At 41.1% G+C, this 14,121-nt stretch overlaps 1 protein-coding gene across 1 annotated transcript in view; it reads right to left on the reverse strand.

Moving 5' to 3' along the window:
• Positions 1–157: 157 nt before the first annotated feature.
• The window catches only part of mipepa (mitochondrial intermediate peptidase a), a 32,038-nt gene continuing 18,074 nt past the window's right edge, over positions 158–14,121 (reverse strand). The window contains exons 17-19 of the mRNA XM_018748627.2: positions 9,115–9,236; positions 8,767–8,840; positions 158–539 (exon numbers count right to left, since the gene is read on the reverse strand). Of these exons, the coding sequence (XP_018604143.2) occupies positions 439–539; positions 8,767–8,840; positions 9,115–9,236 (297 nt within the window). The 3' untranslated portion in view covers positions 158–438. The remainder of the gene's footprint in view (positions 540–8,766; positions 8,841–9,114; positions 9,237–14,121) is intronic.

Consider the following 14,121-nt stretch of genomic DNA (forward strand, 5'->3'; position numbering starts at 1 on the left):
CAGCAGGCCAACTGGAAGAAAACCATGGAAACATTAGAATTTAGACCCTAGTCAGACCTGGGGCCAGATTCATGAAGCCCAAATCCTGATTTTAAGACACATTCAAAATACTTATGTATATGCGAACAGTAATAAAAACGATCACAAGGAGTCAAAAGAAAAAGAATCTTTATAGGTATCAATTTCAAACCACCTAACACTGAAGCCACAAGACAAAACACATACAAATAAATGCTCTAATTGGTGCAAAATAATTAGCAAAAATTTGAATTCCCTGTTTTCGTGAAGAATCATGTGAGGGCAACTAGTTCAAGTCAGTTCAGTACTAGTTAGTGATATGAAGTAGCTTAGTTGGGTTGAGGTCAAATCAGAGGTTGTGAGGACAAAAGCTGTCCAGGTCTAATGACAAGTCAACTTTCCTCTGAGCCAATGGGTTCCTCAGCCTTCGGAGTCCATGAAGAATGTCTCAAAGTCTGGATTTAGTTCCGACACCAGTGCGTCCACAAAGTCCTCAATAGTGGGCTGTTTCTGGAGCATGCCTTCGATAGGGGACACACAATACACAACTTATAAGCATTCATCATGTATAAAAATCTGGTTTTCTAATATGTCCGTACATAGGCCTTTTCCTTCCTCTCTTACTAACATTGTACATCTTCAAGCTTCAGAGACTTAAATCCTACTGAATGTTTAAAAAAAAAAAAAAAAAATGTAAAAAGTTACTGTATGCATTCATACTCCTTTCAGAGCAATATGGTGGAGCGTTAATCTGTCACCACTACAATAAAATAGTAAAGTAATTCAAAGCAATCTTTATCCCAAAGGCCAGTTTTCCACTTGTACTGTCTGATGTGATGGAAATTGCCACCTGCCCTGACATGAGTCATTCAGAGGACCTACTGACCTGCACAGAATTAGCTCACAGAACACCAATTCCATCTACCCTGGGAACAGCATTAGATAAGAATAAACGGAACTGAGTTCTCGCAAGACTTTCTTAGACTCCTACCCAACATTGCTGCAGACACTTACTGTTACTTTCTCTTATATTTCCCCAAATCTAATTTTCTCATTCTTTTACACTTAAGAATTTAATTTGTAACTTAAGTAATTTTCTCACTCTTTTACATACCAAGAGAAAGAGTGTGCACCAGTACAATGAATAAAGCATAAATAAGCTGTTCAACAAATGCATCAAGCTTTTTGAAAACTTTTTTCCTATTAAACAGTAAACGCAAAGCAGTGTTTTTGTTTAAGGTTTCCTCTGTTTGAGGTGAGACAGAGAAGTTTAAGAGGTACCTGCTGAACACTATAATTAGGGAAACTGCTTTGACCTGTAAAGGTAGGAACCACCGTTGCCATCTGAGAGTCATGCTACTTCAGTCCTCCTTAAAATACTGTGTGTGTCTTATCGAGCTCCATACCACTCTGTTTGACATACGCACCCCCTTAAACAGCTGTGTGTGTTTGCCTGGTGGTCCTCACCCCAGGGCTCTTCTCAATGGCTTTGAAGTATGTTATACTTACTGTTGTATGAATAAAAGTGTAAAAAGCAGCCCCAGCCCCATAACCAACAAACATTCTTAAAAAGGCTGCCACGACTACCTCTCATCCCCACATAACAGGAGATATAAACATCTTCATGCCAGTCTGTTGCTTACAAAAATGTGGTAAAACATGCTATTGTTTCACTGAATGCAAAAAGTACAAACAAGTAGCAAAAAGTGATCACTGTTAACTTAGCGAGAACTTTTGTCTTGAACCTTGAAACTGGCTGGACGGGTGCAAAGAAATGATTCTCTGAAGAGCCAGGGCTCTTTTTACCTGCTAGGGCAGCATCTGAGTAATTCATTACACATCAGTGACACCCTGCCCTGGGGCAGCAGCCGGGTCAGGCTTTGATGCTGCCTGCTACGCTAACCCACAGAGATGGGCCATTCTCCGCAAACAGCGTGGTGCCTGGGACGGCAATATGAGACAATGGCACTGGTCTTTGTCCTGCAATCACTGAATGGGGCCCTGAAAGTCACAGCTTGAACTATGCAAGTGCCTGCATCTGTTGGTGTGGCTCATTCAACAGGCCCGGAGAGCAGGTTTCACGCTTTGGCAAAACCACAAAAACTCATACACAAAGCAATATCTTATATCATGTGGCAATAAGGCAATATCAGTATCGTGGAAATATCTACAGACTCATGTTTAGATTAGCATTGAAAAATCCAAACTCTGATGATGCCTTAAGGACATTTTTAACCACTCAGAATGAACACAATGTCCTGTTAAGGCAGTGAGTTTCATGCAACCCTATATGCTAGTTGACACACTATGTACAGTATATATTTTCCACATTCTATTAGCCCGGGTCAAAAAAGTGAGTGGCCCATAATTTACATTTATTCATTTAGCAGACGCTTTTCTCCAAAGCGACATACATCGAAAATACAATTTGTGCTTTTTACTACGAGAGACATAGTTGCAGTGATTCTTAAGTAAATCTAGTTTGTTTGTTTCCACTTGATGCACTTATGTTCATCGCTCGAGTAGATGCATAAAACGCAGGAAAGATGAATCCTGACAACCTTCCTACAATTTTTTTTTTTTTTTTTAAGGTACACAAACATTTACATACAATACAGGAGTACCAGCTGTGTGCCGTGTAAAGGCTTATCTGGGGATGATCATAAAGTTGCGGTGCATGAACATTTACATCATACATGAGCTGGAGAGATCTTGGGTGAAGCGAGTCCAAAAAAGGTGAGTTTTCAGACCCTTCTTGAATGTAGACAGAGTTTCAGCAGTTCTGAGTGAGAGGGGGAGGTCATTCCACCACAACGGAGCCAGAACCGAGAATCTCTGTGCTTTACTTTTTGTGCGCGGGACCACCAACCGAGCAGAAGTAGACGAGCGAAGGGGTCTGGTTGGGGTGTAGCGGTTGATCACGTCTTGTAAATAGATGGGAGTAGTCTATTGATGCATTTGTAGGCAATAACCAGGGTCTTGAATTTGATCTGGGCAGCTATAGGAAGCCAATGCAGATAATAACTACCATTGACCTGAAAGTTAAAATTTCAAAACTAACCATGTTGCCCAACATCCAACAACTGTCACAGGAGTGAAAAAGCAAAGAATTACATTTTTTAGCAAAGGTATAATTAATGACAACTCTTGAAGCAGGGATTATTCCACTACTGAGACAAATGTTCTGAGATTTCTCCCATTAGGTGTTGAAACTCAGGCTGTAGGAAAGGCTAAGTGAAATTTATGTGAGAATATGTCCAATCATCAACGGAACCTGTAATTACAAAAAATATTTTCAATAGTAGGACAGAAGGAATACAGTAACTTGGCAACTTTCTCGGGGACAAGAAGAAAGAAGCAGTCATGTGGAGGAACTTGATGCATTTAAAATGAATGCTTGAAAAAAAGATTGGCATAGTGGTGCAGCACAAAGCACTACTGCAGTGCCTGAGCTGTTTGGATATAGGTTTGAATTCAGTTCAGTCTGTGTGTTTGCCTGTTTTCCCAAGACATGTTTTTCAGGTCAATTCATGACTCTAAAGTGCCCAGAGTGTGTGAATGACTCAACCTCACTCATCGTCACCTCAACTGTTGTCTTTGTTTCTTTGATGTATTTGTTTTTCTTGCCTTATGCCTGTGTTAAAGCATTGAGTGTCACTGCATGAGAAGAGCGCTCTATAAAAATAAATTTAATGAACTGACTATCTGGCTACCCTGCGATGCACTGGCTTCCTATCTATAGTGTACTGCTACTAGCCCAGCATCCAATGACTGCAGGACAGACTCCAGATCGCCACGACCCTGACAAGGACAAATGGTTAATGAAAGAGTGCAAGTATGACTGTGTGTGGGGGGGGGAGACAAAAAAAATCACAGTCTTTAACAGATTGATTCTATCAGAGAAGAGACTTGGGTTGTGAGGGATATGTCTGTCTATAGCCTGTGGTCGAAGTTTTTATGGTGAAGGACTTATGGTGTCAGGAGACAAAATACATGTAGATCGTCTACGGAAGAGCATTTAAGCAACAGTACAGTAATGGCCTGCCTCGCCCCACTACCGTAAGCTCACTGGTGCAAAAGCAGCTGTGAAAGTTTCTTCTCTGAATGATCCTGTCTAAAAACATTGTGTCTAAAGTGCACTTTTCCATACAATTAACAATGGTTTGGGATGTGTGCATTTACAAAGAGGCAAATAAAAATGGGACATATTCAAACCTATACCTGAGAATTACATTTGGATGAGGAATTTGGCAGCTGTTGAGAATATTTTTCGCAAATTCAAGCCTTAGGCCATGCAAGGCAAACATAGGGTAGAACAACTTGTTCTCAGTCTTGTTCCCCACCTGTGATTCAAAGTTGAACAACATAAAATGATTTACTTCACGACTAAAAACAATATTATGAAAGCGTAACACTCATGCTATTCCTTGTGTCCCACTTGTCAACACTGGAAAGAATTTAATTTCTACTCACTTGACATGAACAGTTCCGGTAGGTGACAGTTCTGTGAAACTGATGTTAAAATACTCCTTCCTCTCAGTTATAAGATGCGTAAAGTTGACTTTGGACAACAGGAAAAAGCTGTAACTCGCACAATAATTTCTTGTACCCACAGCAATGAGACTGTCGATAAAGTAGCTCTCAGTGTTTAGCGAATCAAGATACTTTGTTTCAACTCTGAGAAAGAGCTGTTTATTTTAATGGTATGAACACATTTTTCATGTATAAGTCAAGCCATGTACAAAACTGATAAGATCAATACATAAGATATTACTTCAGACACCACTCGACTTACGCAAATAGACCATTCTTCAACCCCTTACGCAAGTCAGAAGTTACATGTCAGATTCCCCCTCCTCCCCCCATCATTCAGCTAGCCTAGCAATTTGTTGCAAACACGAATATTAAAAAAATTACATTACTATAGACAATAATCTTTGTCCACCTTCTTACTTCCTTATTATTTTCAATTCCATCTCCAAATTGATTGCTGTATGCTTGTAAGACGGTCCTCATTTTCCTTCAAGTGCACATTTACCTGGATAGCGGAGGAAGATGGATGGATGCATGTTTACCACCAGGCATTGTAAATAATGAAATGGGTAAAGAAAGTGCAAAAAAAGCACTACACTAAGGAGAGGAGATGCATTCATGGCTTAAAACACGCAAGAACTGGGAAGATGTGGCTTCCTGCCTTGTCTGACTATGCCAACTTGCACTTAACGTATTTTAGATGTTTTGTGCAAGCGCTATCCGTAAATAATGCGTATGCCAGGAATTTTATACAGAAATCCGGATTTACGACTATTATTTTGACTCCATGTGGTAGTCACTCCCAAGCCTAACCCTATATAAAATAGAATTTTTTTCTTAAATTTAGACGTTTTAGATGCAATATGTGACTTACAATGATTTTTACATGTGTGGCCTTCCAACCAGTTCACATTACTGATTGTGGCAATTGTCCAAAAAAGGTTGGGCACTGCTGGTTTACAGTTTATTGAACTCAGTTCACTGAAGCAGCACATGGCATAATAGTTAGAGCCACCACACTGCACTTAAAAACTCGGATTTGAGTCCAGTTGCTGTTGTAGTACTCTTGATGAAGGTACTTACCCTGAGTTGATAGTTAAAATTACCCAGCTTTATCACTAGGTAAAACACTATAAAGAGCTGTGTACGTGACTGTTGAGAAAGGTGAGCAATATGAATAAATAAATAAAATCATGAAGAAACAGCTGAAAAGCACATCAACAGTGGTCGGCCAGCTGCACAACATCTGCAATGATGTCCGTACACACAACAGTTCCTGTAAATGTAACCCTTTAATTTGCGAAGGAGTCACTCTGCTCTCTGAAATCATCACACTAAACAGTATCTGGCTTATAATATGATGGAGGGGAAAAAAAAACCCTTTTCTGCAATCCTAAACGAGAACAAAAACCAACACTGAAGACCAGAGCAGGAAATGCACATGTACTTTGCAAAAGGCTGGTGGAAGGTACAATTAAGCTGATATGTATCTGAAAGCTCGACAGCTCAGAGTTAATTATGGCTCTGGGGAGGGCTCGCCCTTCGCACAGCACCATCAAAGCTACAGCGGATCCATTTGTCTCGAGTTCTGCCCACTTAAATACGGCTCATTCCCGGCCACCCCCCCTCGTTCTGGTGCACATGCCACACCTTAGGGTTTTCGTGCCCGGAACTGCCAGGGATTATAGTGCGGCCGTGCACGTCCACGCACCCCATATCCACCTCCCCGTTCCGACTGTGATTCCACCTCGGATGCCCGTAAATCAGGTATGAGGACTACCAAAAGCAGCTCTCTCCATCTCCTGCTATGGGCCACACTATGTAACTGTAGTCTTTCCCTAGGCACAACAACACATACTTCAATACTGCAAAGTCACCTGATTTGACAAAGAAACAAAAATACTCCACAAAGCACATCTTAACGTACTGTACCAAAGAGGAAGACACCAACTGCCTCGCAGACTCTCTCGATAACATTAGGCTGAATAAACTTGACACACAGCACACAGCCTAAATTATGGGCTTCGCTAACCAGAGTTCTCTGGTAACTCCAGAGAGTTCTGTTACACTTGCACCTACAGGCTTTTCAAACATGCTGAGGTGACAGTGGTTACCTCTTCTTTACCTGCAGGCAAAACTATTTTATTATTGTCTCTGTAATTATCTCTTTGAAGCTGAGGAAGGCAACTCTTTTCTCCCCAGATACAATTAAAAAACAGAACACAGTGGTTTTGGGGTGTTGTCTGTGGCCAGGGTTTGAACCTTTGCTTGGCAAAGGCTGTAGGTTCCAGACTCGGGAGGCTCTACTGCAGTTTTTCTTTAATATCTCCGTGAATAAAGTTGTGCTTTAATACCCTTTCAGAGCAGGGGGGCTGTAAAACTTTCATATGACTTCAGTTCTGAACTGAGCAGTAATTACGAGGGTAAGTCAAGTGCAATAATATTTCTAAAAAAAGATAATGGGGATTTTTATTTATTTATTTATTTTTTTTTTTACTTATTCATTATTCCATTTACTTTCTGACTTGCCCTCGTAAATTACCATCGTAATTAAACGTTACCAGTATGTATGTGCAGGACTTGCGGGCTTTTAACAGCTCACTGGGAGTGATATGCAGACTGTGCCATATCCAAGTTTACTCTAAAACAGCTGGAAAAAACAGGACTCATAAGCGCCATCTCACTGGACAGAGGGTCTCTCTTCTGCAGCTCACCCTCCCATCTACAGAACCCTAATACAGGATGGTACGAACCAGCAGAACACTAGCAAGACACCTTTACCTCCATAAAAAGTATTACGAAATGGCACAGCAAGCTGATATTTGCTCATATACAGAAAAAAAGAGACTAGAAGGTTGAACAGAAACAGAGATGGAGACTTGCCATTATCAGCAGCTATTAAAAGAGGAGATGAGAAATTGTAGGCGCTGTACAGTTTGGAAGTGAAACATGAGTTATCATTGCTATGATTACAGAACTCTTTGTGTGAGTGTTGCTGGCAAGAATATCTTAAAAAGCTTAAACAAATAGGTTTTTGAAGCTCTAGTTCAAGCTCTAATTGAAGCACGAGGGTCTTTCTGGAGTGAAGATGTGTGCAGCCAATGCTAAACTAAAATGAGATACGTTGGCCCCTGCAATGAGAAGTTCACAGTGCTCCCCAGCATTCCTCCTCTGCACTGCATTTGATGTCCCTCTCCTCATGTTCCAGCACGCAAACTGTCGGCAACAGGGAAACTGCCTCAGACCAACCCACAGAGTGCAATGCAAATATTGTGCGCAATAAAATTAGCGAGACTGGCATGTGTGGACGAAAGCATTGGCTGGGAGGGGTGAGGTAGGATCTCATATTGCACTAGGCTCCAACTTAAAACCTAGGAACCTTCTGTAGAGAGAGAGAGCGATATGTCAAAAGTCCATGGAGAGAGCAACACCTGTAAATGGATCTTTCCTCTACATTATCTAACCTATTTATTCATGTACTTATTCTTTTTAACTTTCTAATTTTCTTATTTCTCATTCCTATTTATTCTTTTCTGTAACATTCTTGCGTGTTGTCCTCTTCTGTAATGTGCCATTGACCTGAAAGATAGAGCTGCTATAATGCTAAACAAATTTCAGAGAAATCTGACAATAAAAGATCAATCATATCCTATTGTTTCGTGCATAATGTACCAATGTGAAATATGCTGAACAAAGTCAACAAACTCTCACTTTTGTACATTTGCAAATAAAATTTTGAACTGTTGAAAAAATCCATCTCAGAGTAAAAGAAAAAAAATGTTTCTGTAGTAACATGCAAAATAATAAGTGTGAGACTCAACTTTTATGCATAACAATATACTACCATTTTAACCATAAAAATATCAGATAAATCTGTACACACAACCTCTCAGTTGAACATTCTCCTTAGACAGAGCCTTCCTTTCCATTGCTGGGAGAGCATTTCATAAGAGCCTAGGGGATTTGTTCTGATATTCAAGCTTGGGACACGGGGACACACACACACACACACACACACACACACACACACACACACACACACACACACACACACACACACACACACTGTTGATGGAGGAGGTGGTGGTGGTGGGGGGGGGGGGTTCAGACACATGAGCCAAAACTGATCCAACTCCACCTTCACCCATGCCCCCTTACAGGGTTGGACAGTAAACAAAGACCAGGCCCCACAGTCAGAGAGGCCCGTTGCTTTACCTTGCACCATAAGCATGGGTTCCTTTCCACCACCATGCGCTAGCATCTCTCTCCGGTAGCGTTCTCCCATTTCCCTGGAAAGGACGGAGTCACAGATAAGATTACGGCCACCTGCAGTCTGCAGCAGCCCCGCCCACCTGCGGGCCATCAACGGGGCCAGAGATGGTAGTTTCTCACCCGCTGACAATAAACAGAGATCTAGCATTCCCAGGTGGAAATCCAACACAGGAGCACAAAAGCAGAGATGGGGGGAAGGACTGAGGGCTAAACTGTCCTTAATCTTACAGTCAGATCTAAAGACCTCTATTATGCTGGGGGACGCTATGTGAAGCGATGGACTTCTCTTACCTGTCTAAAGGATTTCGGAAGAAACACTGTCTCCACACCATGGAGGCAACAGCACGTGACATGAGGTAGGAATAGTATTTGGCCCCGTAGCCAACAAGGTGGCTGAATCTCAGCTGCCATGCCTGTGGAAAAACAAAAAAGGAAAAACATGGAAGTTACAAGAACGGATGAAAATGGCACCAAACAATAAGAAAGCAAGTCGAATAACCAGTCCTGCAACTTGGAGGTGGTTTGCTTGAGTCCTGGGAGGCAGAGCCTGACTTTTGAACTCTTTGATCGACACAAAATTATTATTGGTACCGTATGACCAAACACACCTCCCTATTAAATGAATAAAATGTAAAACACAGTGCAGATGAATATTACTTTTCTCCAAAGTAATTTACGATTATTTACCCATTTAAACAGCTGGATAATTTTTACTGGAGCAGTTTTGTAGTAAGTACCTTGCTCAAAAGCATTACAGCAGGTGGAATTCAAACCTGCAATGTTGAAGTCTAGAGGCAGCAACTTTAACCACTATGCTACCAGCTAATATCTCCAGCATGTTAAAAGCAATGACTTGGGTTAAGCCACGCATGGTGTACTACTTCAAGCTAACACCCCTTTTCCAAGAGCCAGCCCAGCGCAAGAAGTGTGTGTCTGTCTTTTAGCTTGTGTCTCCAGTCGGAGGCACAGGAGGCTGAGGGTTATTACATGAGGACATGGGTTTGATCCCTGCTCAGTCTGTGTGGAGTTTGCATGTTCTCCCCGTGTCTGCGTGGGTTTCCTCCAGGTGCTCCGGTTTCCTCCCACAGTCCAAAGACATGCTGTTCAGGTTCACCCATAGTGGGTGAGTGACAGAATGAGTGTTACACTGATGTATGGATGTTTGACCCATTGTAAGCAGTGTAAGTCACCTCGGTGAATAAGGTGTGTGGGCTGATAACACTACAGAGAGTTCATTGGAAGTCGCTTTGGAGAAAAGCGTCTGCTAAGTAAGTAAATGTAATGTAAATGTAATTACACCAAAAGGGTTAACTAGTAAAATGCCCAGTGGGCACTTTGTGATGGAGACAAACACATGGGGTAATTTTTCTGTCAACTATCCCTCCAGATACGGACCTCAAATAATGATGGGAATTCAGGCTGTGGAGTCAAAATATTTCCGTCAAAAATAATCCTGCTCTTTGTATGCACACAGCTGTTACTCAGTCACAGAAACCTGTAAACATATCAGGCTTCATGAAAACTAGTCACACAAATGGTTTCATCCTGCTCTAAATTACACAGTTCGTAATAAATTGTTAGCAAATTTAGCCTTTTTTTAATATTTCAGTTGGACTTTGAGCTTTCTTTTCATTTTGCTGGGTCTGTAGGGTACCTAAATCATAGGCTACAAAAAATTTTCGACTTCCATGAGCTTCATGGAAGAGAATTACTTTTTTTTTTATACAATATGGAACATGTGGAAGTTCTTACCGGCTCAAGCGTCTGGCTACAAAAACAGAGAGCACCAAAAACCCTCTTAGTGGGTTTAATCTGTACTCAGTGTTTTTGAGACTCTTTCCTCACGCCTCATCTGTCACGGGGCTGATGTGTCAGGGTAAAAACAGCATGTCAGGGGTAAGACTAACTGCTGTGTTCACTCTTTCGTCTTCATCTTCCTCGAGAGCAAACTTCAAACCTCAACTCAAGCTTTAAAGCACGGATGAAACGCTGAGGTGTGCAGAAAATATGAAGATTGTACAATTTCACCCATCTTGAGGGATGAACTCATATCCATAAAGGGAATATACTCTGTAACTTGCTTGAATCTGCAAGATCTTTTACTTTGTGTTGAGAAAACTTTAAAAGTTTAAATGGAAACCTTGAAAGAACAACGCTGTACCTGGGTCCCAAAATCCAGTGAAAAATGTGGAATCCAGGTGGGACCAGTCACATGTGGCCTTTAATGAGTGTAATGGTGGTAACAACGCCTTCCGTATCAACTGATATCCTCACTTGGTAAACACAGAGGGACTCCCTCATTAGGAGGACACAACTGAACCAGCAGGAAGTCCAATCTGTCTTGACATCCTCCAACCTGAACAGTCAAAAGTAAAGTGTACAACACATCGCTATCATCTCTCAATGAAACAGATGGAGAAACAAGATGAGGACAAAGCAGTTCTGGGACAGTGCGGTAGCACGGCGAGTGTCTGTGTTGGTTTTCTCCAAGTGCACAGTCCAATTACATGCGTTTCAGGTTAACTGATTATCCTGAGTTTCCCGTAATGTGTGCATGTGTGAGAGTGCGGCTACCCTGCGGCAGACTGGTGTCCCATCTGGGATTTTCCTCTCATAGTCTACTGCCCAGTGATTCCAGGATAGGCTCTAGACCGCTGCAACCTTGACAAGGACAATCGGTTAACGACAGAGAGCGAATGGGTGAGAAACCAGTTCCTCACACAGTACAAGATTTTCAAAAAAGCCCTGTTTAACAACGCTTGACTGGAGAATAAATATAAACCGCTTCCCTCCAACACTGCTAATGACCTTCGCTTCGTTTTACCAAAAACAGATAAAAGATAGCTGCGGTTGTTATGAGAGAGCAGGCCTTGTTTTCATTTGGGGGTTGTTTTTGGTGCTGTAAGGGGCTCTTGGCGGGGGCCTCTGTGTGCGGGTCATACAATGGCACCCTTGTGTACTTCGAGAAACCCGCTTTGCTCATCTCTCAGGGAGTAGATAAGCAGATGTCAGCGAAGCTGGCGTGGAAGGCTTTCCAAACACTTATCAGCGGTGCAAGGGCTTCCATATGGATCATGTACCTGACAGCTGATCCTTTCTTCTTCTTCCAGTGTGCAGTGACAGCCCAAAGATCCAGCCCATTGATTTTGTGGCCAGAGTTTATAATTTCTCTCTGTAACATACCAGCCACTCAAATGGTCATATTTTATGTGGAAAGTTTTAATTCACCACTTTGTTGAAGAGTAGTAGTATATGTTCTACCAAAAGCAGAGAGTACCAAAAAAAAAAAATCTTTAGCATGACTAAAAAATCTGACCATATCTATAATTATACCCTTCCTGATTAAACTGCACATAACCAAACATTTTTCATTATTCTGTTCCTAAAAGGTATTGAATATTCAAATTTAAAATACAGTAACAGTTGCTAGGTTGCAAAATATCATGTTTTCCTTAATTCAAGAAAGATGTGGTGTGAAAATAGATTTTATATTAAAAGGCACTACGCATCGGGGGAAGGAAAATCCATACTAACCGCATTCTGCAGAGACGGAATGGGATAAAACTGCAGAGAGGAATTTAGGAGGAGCCACAATTGGAGCTGTAGCAATTTAAGAGGAGGAGGGTTGAGCAGTAAAAACCCAGAGCCAGCTTGATCCCTGAAGGTCCATGTAATCACAGCTCAAAATAACTTTTATGAAGGCCATTCTGGTAGGAAACATAGCCCTATTTTACATTCTCTTCTCCTTGGCTATGGTCTTGCTTATAGGGTGACAATGGAGAAAAGACCTCAACTCATTAAAGACTCCAGAGAAAAATATCTCAGTTATTTCCCCCGGGGACCAGTCATTCGTGCTTCCCCTCAGCTTTGTTATTTTGGAAGGGCTTAAAAAAATTGTTAATCCTCCTAATTTCACCACAAGAGATATAACGCAACAAAGAAAAAAGAATAAACCTTGCATTCTGAGTTCCTACATGACTTTTTGGAGCTGGATTATTTTAGAGAGCAGTAGAGAGAGGGATTAACAGAGGAATGCTTTGAAAACATTCGTTAATCTAAAATCCGTTATCTGATTCATAACATAAGCTCTGCAGGCCACTTTAAGATGTTAAACTATTTTAAAAACAAGCTTCTTTTATTTTCTATAAAGATCAATACACTTTCATTTCGCGACTGACAATTACTTAAATGAGCCTTTGTGTATGTCTAATTACAGGTTCTCAAAAATATTACAGGCAATCAAACTAATTAACAACAATTCTAAGTGGATAAATAGCACTTCGTAATATTTTTTGGAGTAGTGGAGTCCAAATTCAAGGATGTCTACATTACAAGTAATGAAATAAAATACCTGCAGTCAGCATTCATACTGGATTACAAAGTCTTTCTTTAGTTCTTTTTACAAGGGTTTCAGGTAAGAAGTTCAATCAGAAAATTAGCTGACATGTCTTACAGCTCTTCTGCTGCAGTTTCCAGAGATGTGGACACATGGGTTTTACCCTTCTGTCCAGTTTCCAACACAAGTATTGCCCTGGGTTCCCAGGTGGACTCCCATGTTTCACTGATACTCTATGTGCTGCATTGCACTCTCCAGCCACTGTATTAGATACACCTGCTTGTTAAGACAAACAGTCTAATTCTCCAAAACAGCAAATCATAAGGCTACAGATCACTACACACACACACACACACACACACACACACACACACACATATAAAGCTTGCAGACAGGGTTTGGTACCAGATACAGTGGTTCCAGCATGTCAAAAATGGTGATCCTGTGATATTAGTGCACTACAGTGTTTAGAGTTTACAGAGAATGGAGTGATAGTGAAAAGACTTGGCAGCATTTCCATAGGTGAAAACACCTAGTTAATGACTGATTAACAATAACTTGTTAATGAATGCATGCTGTTCTAGGGGCAAAATAGAGTTCCACCCAGTCCTTAGTAGGTATACCTAATAAAGTGGCCAGTAAATGTATTTCATCTTGCTCTCAGTCCCAATTTATGAAATCAGTGTCTTCCCACTGGCATTGCAGTTCACCTTGTCTAAGGTTTGTTCATGAGCAGTGATTAACCAGGGGCTTCAAGGTTGAATGGAGAGCTCTTTGACAGATGACTCACATTAGAGGTCACGTTACATAAACATAGATCAGGTGACACGGAAATGCAACAACACTAAACTATTACTTTGGTTCATCACAGCCAATTCAGTACATATCCTTGTTTCTTTTTTCTTGGATTTATGATCTACATTCTGATAAGAGCTGCTATTCATGACATAAATGATAAATGT

This window comes from Scleropages formosus, chromosome 10 (genome assembly GCF_900964775.1).
Source record: "Scleropages formosus chromosome 10, fSclFor1.1, whole genome shotgun sequence".
In the NCBI taxonomy this organism is placed as follows: Eukaryota; Metazoa; Chordata; class Actinopteri; order Osteoglossiformes; family Osteoglossidae; genus Scleropages; species Scleropages formosus.